The sequence below is a fragment of the Heterodontus francisci genome, chromosome 32 (assembly GCF_036365525.1).
Source record: "Heterodontus francisci isolate sHetFra1 chromosome 32, sHetFra1.hap1, whole genome shotgun sequence".
NCBI lineage: Eukaryota > Metazoa > Chordata > Chondrichthyes > Heterodontiformes > Heterodontidae > Heterodontus > Heterodontus francisci.
Genome location: NC_090402.1, coordinates 16,204,969 through 16,218,136, shown reverse-complemented (window position 1 = coordinate 16,218,136; position 13,168 = coordinate 16,204,969). Strand labels below are relative to the sequence as shown.

At 43.3% G+C, this 13,168-nt stretch overlaps 1 protein-coding gene across 1 annotated transcript in view; it reads right to left on the bottom strand.

The window, feature by feature from the left end:
• Window positions 1–1,268: 1,268 nt before the first annotated feature.
• The window catches only part of ntng2a (netrin g2a), an 86,289-nt gene continuing 74,389 nt past the window's right edge, over window positions 1,269–13,168 (bottom strand). The window contains exons 5-7 of the mRNA XM_068011857.1: window positions 8,080–8,247; window positions 5,326–5,460; window positions 1,269–1,707 (exon numbers count right to left, since the gene is read on the bottom strand). Of these exons, the coding sequence (XP_067867958.1) occupies window positions 1,487–1,707; window positions 5,326–5,460; window positions 8,080–8,247 (524 nt within the window). The 3' untranslated portion in view covers window positions 1,269–1,486. The remainder of the gene's footprint in view (window positions 1,708–5,325; window positions 5,461–8,079; window positions 8,248–13,168) is intronic.

Sequence of the window (13,168 nt, the reverse complement as noted above, 5' to 3'; positions counted from 1 at the left end):
CGTGCTACATCAGATTGATCTGCAGAGAGGTTACCCATTCACTCCCACTAAAGCTAAAACGATCCCAGTCCTTTCCTGTGCAGAATGAGATTGCTGTCATGGAGTGTACGAGGATTCAGGATCAACTGTCAAAGGAGACACTGCCAGTTCTCCTCTGCCGGTTACAGATTCAGTTCTGGTGAAAGGTCACTGACCTGAAACGTTAAGTCTGTTTCTCTCTCCATAGTTGCTGCCAGACCTGCTGAGTATTTCCAGCACTTTCTATTTTTATTTCAGATTTCCAGCAGCTGCAGTATTTTTGCTTTTATTACAGATTCAGACTGACTGGTTGCTCAGGCAGAGTTGGAGACATGGAGTGTAGCAAAAAAACAACTTGGCTAAATCTCCCCGAATTCAACCAGATCCCATATAATGTGGAAAAGATTAATAGTGCTCTTCCAGTATAGCATCGTCTGGAGCGCGTCTGTATATGAAATAATGTACAGAAGGAGAAACGATTCAGATTGGGAATGTGCCGCTGGCCCGTGCTCCTGATCAATACCCAATAACACTATTTGGAAAGTGTGGGATTGTTCGCCCCTCCGGCACAGGGAGTGACTCTGCTCTCTGGGTGGCAGGTGTTATCAGAAGAATATTTGGTCACTGAATCACCGCGGGCTGATTATGCACTCGGGCCAGCTGCTAGTAGTCAGTGCCATTCACCACCTCCAGCCCTTTTCCCAAATCCTGGAATTGCTCCTGATGATCCCACCTCTCCTAATTCTTTAGCTTGCTTGCGCCTCTTGATCATGGGTCAAGTCCTGTTAACCATGTGCCAGAAAAAAAAACTATGTAGGAAAATAATATGAAGAATGCCAGAGCAATGATGTAACAAGTCACTTTACTGTGTGTTGTCACTTATAATAAAATGTTTATAATATGTTAACATTTAAATAGAGCAAAAATAACCATTTCTACAAAAGAAGTATTGAATCTGGTGGAATAATACTACTCGTCATGTTGAATACCAGCCCTCCTCCCTTTGAAAATCATGCTGAATGCAAACTGAACCAACTTTTCTCCCGGTATTTTGCAAATAAAAAAATGCAGCCACTAGTGTTTTAGGCATCAGTACATCTAGGCAATAGATGATGTTGGATTATGCAGTAGAATTTGAACAGTCCAATTTGTAGTTACTTGCCACAATAGTTCCTAAATGTTCTTTAGTGATGGTATTGCTCCCTAGAATGTCTCTTCCCCCCCACCCCTCCCCTCCCCTCCCCTCCCTAAACTGATTATGAGTAACGTTCACTGTGGGATACGGTACAACACGTGTCAACTTATACAGTCTCCTCTTTATCACCTTTTCAGATACATGGAACTTAGAAAGTGACACTTCCACTGGGACGCCATGCGGCCACACGGTGTCATCGGAAGAGCCTCCCGTTCCTGAAGCACCTGGGGCAGGTTATACACCCGGCTCTGCAGTTTCCCAGCTGCCCGTTCATTATTCGCACGAAGCCGCCAGCAGCGATGTCAGTGCAGCCGCCAGCAGCGTCCACGGGCCGAGGAACGAGGTGGAGGCCGCGTTGCACTTCCCACCGGCCGGGTCGCAGCTGCCGGACTCACAGAGGACGCCGGTGTGTCCTTTGGGGCAGATACAGCGCTGGTTCTGCTGGCAGGTCCCGCCGTTCTGACACATCAGAAGTTCGTTGTCACAAATGTTTGCTGCAGGGAATAGAATCAAAGAACGATAAATGAATAAAATGGTAAGTCCTAACATCTAAAAGCAAAAAACAGGAAATTCGAACTTGCTGTGTATTACCAGCACTTTTTTTTTTAAAAAGTCTTAGAGATCTAATTGTTAAGCTGGGGTTGCTCAGAATATTATGCGAAGATTTTACCAGTTGGCGGGGGCGGGGCCGCAAAATACCTCTGGGAGAAGCCCGCCATGGGCCCCCACACCAGGAAGGCCCTGCCCAATACTACTGGTGGCGAGGCCTCGTGGCAGCCCCCCAGCCACTTGGCGACGGGACCATCATTACAATATGTTAATTTACCAAAATCACTTACTTATCTTGCCGCACCGGCCGTCCCACGTCCATATTATTGTCAGTGGCACTGTCCGATCTCCAAATGGAGATCTGATGCAGGACACTGGTGGGGAGGGGGCAGGAGTTAAGTATTTCAAGGGGGGGGGGGGGGTGGGAAACTTACCTGATTGGTTAAGGGGTGATGGGAAGGGGTAGAGGCAAATGTTTCTGAACTTTGAGGGAGGGAAAGGTCAGATACTCAAGGTAAGTATTTTGGCGGGGTGCAGAGGGCAGAATGCTATGTCAGACTCCTGTTGCGGGGGGGGGGGGGGGGAATGAGAGAGGGGCTGGGAGGATTTCTGCAATTATTTTTAATATTTTAAAATACACTTGTTTTAAAAATTAAAAATGTCAAGAAGGGCTCTAATCCCTTTACAAATGGCACCGGCGCCTGCGCACGCCAGACGCTGTTACCGGAGACGGAGCGCCCGCCCCCTCCACGTCATCGGGGGTGGTTGGACCGCCCCAGCCATGTAAATAAGCCGCTGCACTAAATATCGCAGCACACATCTCACACATGTGCCACTCTCCTTTGAAATTCAGAAAGATTGACCCTGTATCCACCCTACAGTCAAAGGATCCTGTCCATGATGTAATCGACATCACCTGCATCTAAAACTTGGCAGTGCCTTTAATCAGGAGCTATTAGATAAGATAACTGTGAAGCAATAACTTCATCACTTTTACACAGTGGGCTTTTGCCTCTGAGTCAGAAGCTGGTTCAAGTGCCATTCCGGAGACTTTAGCACATTATTCATATGAACATACAATAACCTTTCATCTCCTTGCTTATCAAAAATCTATCTACCTCTGCCTTAAAAATATTCAAGGACTCTGCTTCCACTGCCTTTTGAGGAAGAGAGTTCCAAAGTCTCAAGACCCTCTGAGAGAAAAGATTTCTCCTCATTTCTGTCTTAAATGGGCGACCCCTTAATTTTAAATAGTGATCCCTCGTTCTAGATTCTCCCACAAGGGGAAACATCCTTTCCACATCCACCTTGTCAAGACCCCTCAGAATCTTATATGTTTTAATCAAATTGCCTCTTACTCTAGAACTCCAGCAGATACAAGTCTAGCCTGTCCAATCTTTCCTCATAAGGCAACACACCCATTCCAGGCATTAGTCTAGTAAACTTTCTCTGAACTGCTTCCAGCGCATTTACATCCTTCCTTAAATAAGGAGACTAATACTGTACTCAGTACTCCAGATGTGGTCTCATCAATGCCCTGTATAACTGAAGCATAACCTCCCTACTTTTGTGTTCAATTCCCCTCGCAATAAACGATAACATTCTATTAATTTTCCTGATTACTTGCTGTACCTGCGTACGAACCTTTTGCAATTCATGCACGAGGCAACCTCTGCATCTCGGAGCTCTGCAATCTCTCACCATTTAAATAATATGCTTCTTTTTTATTCTTCCTGCCAAAATGGACAATTCACATTTTCCCACATTATGCTCCATTTGCCAGAACTTTGCCCACTTACTTAACCTAGCTATATCCCTTTGTAGCCTCCTTATGTCCTCTTCACAACTTACTTTCCTACCTGTCTTTGTGTCATCAGCAAATTTAGCAACCATACCTTCGGTCCCTTCATCGAAGTCATTTATATAAATTGTAAAAAGCTGAGGCCCCAGCACTGATCTTGCCAACCAATTAGCTAGCTAATCTTCTATCCATGCCAATATGTTACCCCCTTACACCATGAGCTTTTATTTCTGCAATAACCTTTGATGTGTCACCTTATCAAATGCCTTCTGGAAATTTTCACAATACATCCAATGATTCCCCTTTATCCACAGCACATGTTACTTCTTCAAAGAACTCCAATAAGTTGGTTAAACGTGATTTCCTTTTCACAAAACCATGTTGACTCTGCCTGATTACCTTGAATTTTTCTAAATGCCCTGCTATAGCATCTTTAATAATAGCTTCTAACATTTTCCCTAAAACAGATGTTAAGCTAACTGGCCTGTAATTTTCTGTTTTATGTTTCCCTCCTTTTTTGAATAAAGGAGTTACATTCGCTATTTTCCAGACTGGCACTCAGTGCAATACTGCCTTTCGGGGGTGACATTTAACCGAGGTCCCTCTCATGTAAACTTTAAAGATCCCATGACATTATTGGAAGAAGAGCAGGGGAGTTTTCCCAGGTGTCCTGACCAATATTTATCTGTCAACCATCACATAAAACAGGGTTCTGATGAAGGGTCACTGACCTGAAACGTTAACTCTGCTTCTCTCTCCACATCTGCTGCCAGATCTGCTGAGTATTTCCAGCATTTCTTGTTTTTATTTCAGATTTCCAGCATCTGCAGTATTTTGCTTTTATTACCTAAAACAGATGATCTGTTCATTTATTTGTGGGACTTTGCCGCATTTCCTGCAACAGTGACTACACTTCATTGGTTATAAAGCACTTTGGGGAATCCTGTGACTGTGAAAGGCAATCTCCTAAATGCAACTCTCTCATTTCGCAAACACTTGTTTCCTCTTTCTGAAACCTTTTTTCAAGACCTTCTGGTCTGGCATCATGATGTTGTTGGCTACAATAGGAGAGAAGCATGTGGGTCTACACTGCAGTCAGGGATCTGGAGTTCAGCAGCGGGTGATTGGGGGGGGGGGGGGGGGGAATGCAGTCTTATTTTCCAGTTCCATTGACAACTGGGATTGAAGCCTAACTGCCTTTGTGTTTCCAGTGCAACTCTACAGAAGCTGATTTGCTACCTTTTTAAAGTTGGTGTGCAAATGCACCCACAATGTCCCTCCAAGGTCCTAAGTACATTTTCTCCCTCTTATTTCCTAGGTAATTATTTGGGCACTTTTGATGGAGCAAATGCCTCAGGTTAGAGTTAACGTTTCAGGTCAGAATTGATTGGAAGGTCATCAATCTGAAACATTAAATTTGATTCATCACGGATGCTGCCCGAACTGCAGAGTATTTCCAACATTTCCTGTTTTTATTTCAGATTTCCAGCATTCACAGTATTTTGCATCAAATTAATGTTCAGTTGGTAATTTCTGCCCTTTCCCCGAGGCACCCGATGCCACCAGCCATTCTCGGGCCCTTTTTCATTATTCATTAACTGGTCACTGGCGGGGCTCCTTGGCTAACTTCACTGAGTTTCGCTATTGGACATTGTTGATGGCACTTTCAGAATTTTGAACAAGATCTTTACTATAATGAGATTAGTGCTAATGGTCTGTTGTAACTCTTTAAACTCACTGGTAATGTCGTATGTATACTTACGAAAACAGCCCTGTCTCCAATAGTGTCCTGGCTTACAATCCTCACACTTGGGGCCTGTGGATCCTGGTTTACACTCGCAATGCCCCGTCTCATTGCAGCGGTCATGTCTTGATCCAAGTTGGTTGCAGTTACACTCTAAAATAAATGCAATATTTTTACATTCTGGTGAGCAACAAGATAGCAGGGTCTCTACATTCACCTGTTCCTGACATGCCTTCATCCTAAATTTCACAAACTGTTCCCGGTACAGTAAATTTTGTTAGTTTATTACTATATCGAAAAAGCCTTAACACATGTAGAACATGTTGTGGCCTCCTGTGCTCGCAGGACTGTTCTTCATTAATCTATAGAAGAGATGTTCTGTCATCCAGTTAATTGTCTTCATCTTGCTATTTTAGCACCCTCTTCTTTTATTGCTCATTTATTGCTTCATGTAGTCTGTGTTGCTGCTGACAGAAGAAGAATTATCACACCAGATTCTAGTCCCTCTCTATCACCCTAACCGAAAAAGCCAAAACCCCATTAACTGAGGACAGTGATGAGTCTGAGTGGCAGGGATCCTTGGGATTCAAACTCACAACCTTTCAGTTGAAGTCAAATGAACGTATCACTCCAGCACTTGGCAGTAAGTATTAAAAATTTCAATACTCCCTTTAATAAAGAGCTCATGGAGGAGTAGGCAATGTTCCCTGTCTATCAGCTGTGTGGGGATGAAGGTCAGCCTATCAGTCCACTCTCTCGTGAAAGTGAGACCTGATTTTCTCCGCTGGAGCACTGGGTGGAGCACCTTCAGGAGGAAAATCATATTCAGGGCTTTTCTTGCCAAAGTAATTAAAGCATTATTTGCACCTCATGGGAAGGAATGGTGAAGGAATTTGTGACCAAGCTCATTTGCTGTCTTGGCTGAAGGTTAGTGACATGTGGGGAGAGTCGAGTCTAAAAAAGAAGTTTGTGAAGATTAAACAAACAGTACCAGTCTAGATTCTGCAGTATCCAAAAGTAAGAAAGAGCCCAGCGGGGTGTGTGGTCATGTGAGCACTGACATAGTCGAGTCTGGAGTTCACAAAGTCAACTATGAGCATTTCAGTAGCAGATGGGTTGAGGTCTAAGCAAAGTAAGTTATGCTATGGGGGTAGACGTCTTTGTGATGGAGACGACATGGGGTTAGAAATTTAGCTGATGCTCGATTATGAATGTGAATATTCTGGTTCTGGCCAGGGAGGGGGGACAAGGTCAGTGGCAAAGGTACAAAGTTTATGGCAAAGTCTGAAAACTATGGCTTCAGTCCTCCCAGTGCTTAACTGGAGGAAATTCTGCCTTATTGAGCACTGGATGTCAGACAAGGAGTCTGATAGCACAGAGATATTGGACAGCTCGAGAGGTGGTGGAACAGTAGAGCTGGGTCTCATCAGCGTACATGTGGAAGCTGACCTAATGCTATGGTGAAGTTGCCAAGGGGCAACATGTAGATGAAGAGGAGGGAGCTCGGTATGGATCCTTGGGATCAATGTGGAAGTGGGAAGAGAAACCATTGTTAGAGGTGATTTGACTGTGGTCGGATAGTTATGAGTGGAACCAAACAAGGGAAATCCCACCGAGCTGAACAGTGGGGAATGGTGCAATCGAATGTGTTCAAGGTTGTAGAGGGGATGAGGAAGGATACAGTCATAGAGAAAGTAATTCAGAACTTTGGCCTGACCAGCGGCATGGATTTGGGAGATGACATGTTCAGGAGCTTTAGGGAACAGAGGAAGGTTGGAGATGGGGCAACAGTTTCCAAGGACAAAAGGGGCAAAGGATGGATTTTGAAAGGGAGAGGAAGGAACCATTTACAATTACATAATTGCATATAACCGGTATAACGCTTAGCCTAAATAGCGTCTTTTCAATTACACTCCTTTCTGAATAGCTCGCTGTGTTTGTGTCAAAAAAAAACTGTCCATTTCAGTAGGTTTTCATCCTGCCTCACGGTATAATTTTTATTTTCTTGCAAGAGGGAAAATGTATTTTTAAAAATAAATAATCAAAATGTCACCCTGATTTCTGAGGCAGTGCCAGAACTTTGTAGCAGAAGCACTGCCTTCCATCTTACCCGTGGCCAGTCAAAGAAACAAGTGTTTAATATTTGCAGTTCGATATTTTGCTTTTATTTTATTATTTATAAATTGATTACTTTGCTCCTCCCCCACCCGATTTATCTCCAGCAGGATGACAAATGAAGCACAAGAAACAGCACATCATATTCCAAAAGAAAAGGGGCAGAGGCTGGAAATCTGACACAAAAAACAGAAAATGCTGGGAGCTGCACAAGACATTTCAGGTGTGGGTCCTTCATCAGAAGGTCTATCCCCTCCACTACTTCAGTTCCTGTTTAAAATGCTGTTTATTCATCTTTCATACTTACAGTTTTGATGAAGGGTCCACACCTGAAAGTTTAACTCACCTGTTCTCTCCACAGCTGCTGACTGACCCATTTTTATACCAAGTATTCTGCCAAATTCAAAACAAAAAAAATGTCAGAACTGAGAGGAGAGATTCCCTGGAATCTAATCCCAGATTGTTCTCTCCGCAGCTAATTTGCAGTGGCACCTTCTGGAGAGGAAGAATCTACTTGAAATCTCCTGTTTAAAATCCAGAATAAATTGGAGATCTTTGCTAAGGGTTGTTGGTTGGTAACCCGAGCTGAAAGCTGGCGAGTGACTGTTAAAAGAAATCTGTACAACCTGCCTGGAGTTAAAGGTTGATCATACTGACCAATACAGACGTTCTCATCATCCAGTTCTGCTGAAGCATTGCGGTAGTAGCCCAGTCGGCAGTGTTGGCAGTGCTGCCCCCTGGTGTTGTGTTTGCAGCTCACGCAAGTCACAATCTTCAGATAGTCGATGTAACTGCAGCGGTTGGAGTGCCCGTAGCATTCACAGTCTGGAATGAAAGTGTTGGGGGCGGAGTGGGGGAGCGGGGGTGGAAGAGGAGGAAAATTCAAAGCAACAAACACGTCAACGCAAACTTCAAGATAAAACTGCTTGAAGGGGAGGAAACAATTTCGGGAACAGAAGTGAAAAAACTTACTTTGTTAACAATCATTCAATATTTAATTTCAGAGCAATATTTAAATTTCTCAATTAGCAAATCTGCCTTTTACATGCGTGACAAAACAAATTTCATGAATTTGTGAAAATATTTGGTGAAACGATTGAAATAGAAGTGACAGAAAGATGAGAAATGATTCATGGATTTGAAGGATTAAGCAAAAAAAAATAGAAAAGCGGAATATAAATTTTTCCACAGTGTGCTGCTTTAACTCCTTTTGGAATCAGTAAATGATGAGGGTAAACACCACAAAGCTGTTAAAAACTTCTTTCACAATAGCACTACAAAGGGACTTAGCTATAAACAGATATAAAGCAAGTTCAGGACCAATATCTGGAATCACTGCTTCACAATATGATTAATCCCTGGAATGGTCTTCTGGGTAGCAGTGGAGCCAAAACTTGACTCATTCAAATGGCAAATTCATTTGTGATGGGGACACTGTAGGTTTCTATGGAAGACTGAAGCAGTTGGGCTTTGCCTTTGGTGAGGAGGAAAGCAATAGGAAGATAACAATAAAATAATATATCCCTCTGATCAGTAGTGAAGGATGCTTCCTCAGTGTCCATCAAACCTGGCCTGACTCAATTATAAAGTGATTTCTGCGTCTTTGGATCATTTTGCCACCCACCATTCCTTTCTAACATATTCTTGAGGAAATTAATTCAGAACTAGGTTTAGGGTGGAAGTGTGGAGATGGGGGCGGGGGTGGAGTACTTATATTTAATTATTGAGTGTCTCACTCCATGCAAAAAAAAACACAACCAGAGCATCCAACTCGCCCTTCTTTCTCAACAGTTACCTGCATTTATTAATCTGCAGGCATTTATCTCATTACTTGGTTTACTGGTCTATTTTGTATCAAACAGAATAAATGAAGGGTTTCTTATGATCGAAAGCTCCTGGGGATATAATGTATTCTATCGAGTACTCTGGTTTATTGGTTAGCTTGTCAAAGTCTGCAATGACAATTATATATATATTATACACATAGACACATATATATATGTATATATACACACAATATATATCAAAAATATACACATATGGAATACTTAAAGCTCCAAAGTCACAGCTATACTCTGATATATATATTTTATATATACACATTAATTATATATGTGTGTGTGTGTGAATTGTCATAATAGACCAACAAGCTCCCTCCCATGTCTGTAACTTGTTCCCCTTGACTATAAGCATCAAAAAAACCGTGGTCATGGAACAAGGTGTTACATCTCTGCCCCTGATCACACGAACTAACATCCTACTGGAAGTGGTTAGCAAATTCTGCTACCTTGGATCCACGGTGACAGACAATCTGTCCCTTGATGCAGAGCTCGATACATGCATAAGGAAAGCAGCTACCACCTTTGGCCAACTTGCAAAACGCGCATGGAATAACACCAAGCTGACCCTTAGGACCAAGCTGATGGTTTTTAAGGCCTGTGTTCTCAGCACCTTGCTGTATGGCTGTGAAACATGGGCGACTTACAGCTACCAGGAAAAGAAGCTCAATAATTTCCAACTTCGCTGTCTGCGGCACATTATGGGTGTATCCTGGCAGGACAAAATCACAAATGTGGCAGTCCTCTCAAAGGTAGAGCTCCCAAGTGTGCTGGCACTAATCAAACAGAGGCGGCTTCAGTGGATCGGACACGTCCACAGGATGGAAGATGGTCACATACCCAAGGACCTTCTGTATGCCGGGGCCAGCCAACCAATGGGACACCCAAAGCTCCACTTCATGGATGCTTGCAAGCGTGACATGGAAGCCCTAAATGTCAACTATTGCACTTGGGAGTCACTAGCTGGTGAAAGAGGGAAATGGCGCCACATCCAGTGGATTGGTGTGCATTACCACGATGACCAGTTGCTACAGCAGCTTGGCAACAGGCGCCAAGGTCAAAAACAATAACTTACAGCGTCACTTGGCATCTTCACATGCAGTACTTGTGGCATAACCTCAATGATTGGTCTTCACAGCCATCAACAAAGGTGCACCAAGAGAGGACACCCCACCTAAATGGATAGTTTGCTGCATGTCCATCATCTTTCATAGATGGACGGATGCCAACCAACACTGCAGATACCCGGCTCACAACAAGTGCTGCCATGATCAACTGGCAGATCTTAGTTATACTGCGAACAGTGTACTATCAGCCATAAAGGCACACTGCAATTGTAAGGCTATTTCTTAAAATAGAGTTCTGACTCCAACTGGCATTAAAACCATTGGTTAAAATGAGTTTGGCTTTACCTGGTGTTTGATTTAGTAAAAATACAGCATAGTTTATGCTGAAAAACTGACGTCAGATTTTGCGTCTAATTTCACTTCCATTAAGTAAATGTCCCGAATCACTGTCATTCTAATCTTTCCCCAACTGGGATCAATCCAGTTGCTTATTAATCATAGCTCCAGATATTCACTACTGAGGGAGTGCTACTAAAGAGGTAACCTATGACTAATTTGTGGTGTAGCTCATCAATGGTCAAGTCTGAAGAATCCACTCCACAAGCAGTCTACATTGCTTTTACTTTCAATTTTAAACCTGAGCAGACTGGAAATTAGAACTTCCTGGTTTATGAATGAGGATATAAACTGAGCACGGGATGGTATACCTCTCCTGAACTGCTGTGAGACACCCATAGCTTTTCTTAATTATGGAATAGAATGGGGGAATCGGTAACTGGACCATCTCGTTTCCCTGACTGTTAACATTCTGAGATGTGGAGGGGGAAAGAGGATAGAAAATAAAATCTAAACACAGAATAACTCTATAAAGCAATCTAAATGACACTATCTCAAATATTGCTCTAATACGTAGACGAGACGTGCATCATCTATTCCAATGACTTCCGTACCTTTAAAGTTTCCCCAATCTCCTCCTGTCATTGACCTTGGCTGTGACTGAGGTGGCTTTGATATTTTCTCTGGTGCTTGAAAAAGTTAAAAATTCCTTCCATTGATATCACCACATGTAAGGTTTTAGGATAATCAGTAATGTGAATAATCTGAGATAGAAATGCAACACTCAGCAACACCAATCAACCAGCACTGGATTGGAGCATGACAGATAGCTGTGGGAACTGTTAAGAGTTGAAATTAGTGGCAGTAATGAGGAGACTTTGTTTGAATGTTACATCTAAGCTTTTGGAGCCTTTAGCAGTGTTGCACAGTCTTTATATCAATGGGTAAGAGTGCAGCCTAATGGGGCACTGAACCACATGGATCAGAAACGCCTGGTCGGGACTGAGTTAGTTGACCTCAGCCCAGGTAGCAATAGTGGTGTTACTATTGACATCTGCCTCTCAAAGTCAGGAAGGCAAAAACAGATCAGGTCATGCTCCTCAACTCTATCTGGCAGTCCATGCTGTGAGTGCACAAATCCAGATGTCAGTTGCAGACTGAATTGGCTTTGACCAGAGGTGAAAGGGATGGTGGGAAATGTACAGAAGGCCACCAGCAGAAGACCAGCGGTGGGGGCTGGGACATTAGTGGGTCAAGGTCACAAATTGACTTGTGAAAAATTTGAATTCAATGCAATGGGGAGTCAGTGGAGTTTGGCAAACACTGGGGATGAGGAGGGAATGGGTGAACAGAACTTACTGCTGACAGAGGTTTGGGCAAGATAGAATTCAGATAAAGTGGAACTTGGGAGACTGGGAAATAAAGCACAGTAAAATCAGCCTAGAGGTAACAAAGGGATGGATAAAGGGTTCCAGTGGGGTGAAATACAACAGGAACAGGCATTGTTACATTAACAAGAACTTGCATTTATATATTGCTTTTAGTACCCAATGTATTTCACAAGCGGAAATAGACTGGGAAATAAACAGCAAACCATCCAGGGAGAGATTAGGAGGGGGCTGAAAAGGTGGGTTCAATCAAGAGAAGTGGTGAAGTAGAGGAGTTTGTGAAGGGAGTCCCAAAGAGTGGGACCCAAGACAACTGAAAGCTCCACCGCCAATCCTGGGGTCACAAGAAACTTTTAAAGGTGAATCCATCATAACATTTATGAAGGATCCAAGGAATAAAGCAAGGAAAGGGTATTGGAGTAGAAGGGGGTAATTTTCAATGTCGTTGACTGGGCAGTAACCTGGTGGAGAGCCTGCTGTAGATCTGCCTGATTGCAATGAGATGACAATCGGATGATCGGATCCCCCAGATTTCCACCCAGATAGTGAAGTTGAAAATAGCCTCTGATAGCTCCGATGTGAAATGAGTAGTGGTACAGACACAATGGGCCTCAATGACCTCTCTTGTCCTTATGATTCCATAAAATTGTAGGGTTATGGGGAAAGATCAGGGCAGTGGAGTTCTCCCCGGTGTCCTGGTCAATATTTATCCCTCAATCAACATCACAAAAACAGATTATCCGGCTATTATCACAATGCTGTTTGTGGGAGCTTGCTGTGTAAAGCCTGGCTACCCAACAAGACCCGACTACATGTTTCGGGTTCAAGTTGGATCGGAATTCTGAGTCCAGCATTCGGTCAGGCTGGACAGTGCTGCTTCCGGAAAGTCACGGGATCAGGCTTACCCATGATTCCCCACAACTCCAGCTGCAGGAATAGCCTGCTGCCGGAACAGATGAAGGAGATTAGTGTCGGGTTGGGCGCGAAAAAAAATTAAAGGGCTCGGGTCGGGTTTGGATTTTAATTTTATACCCGAGCCAGGCTTTATCGCTGTGCACAATTTGGCTGTCACGTTTCCTACATTACAACAGTCGCTGCACTTCAAAAGTACATCATT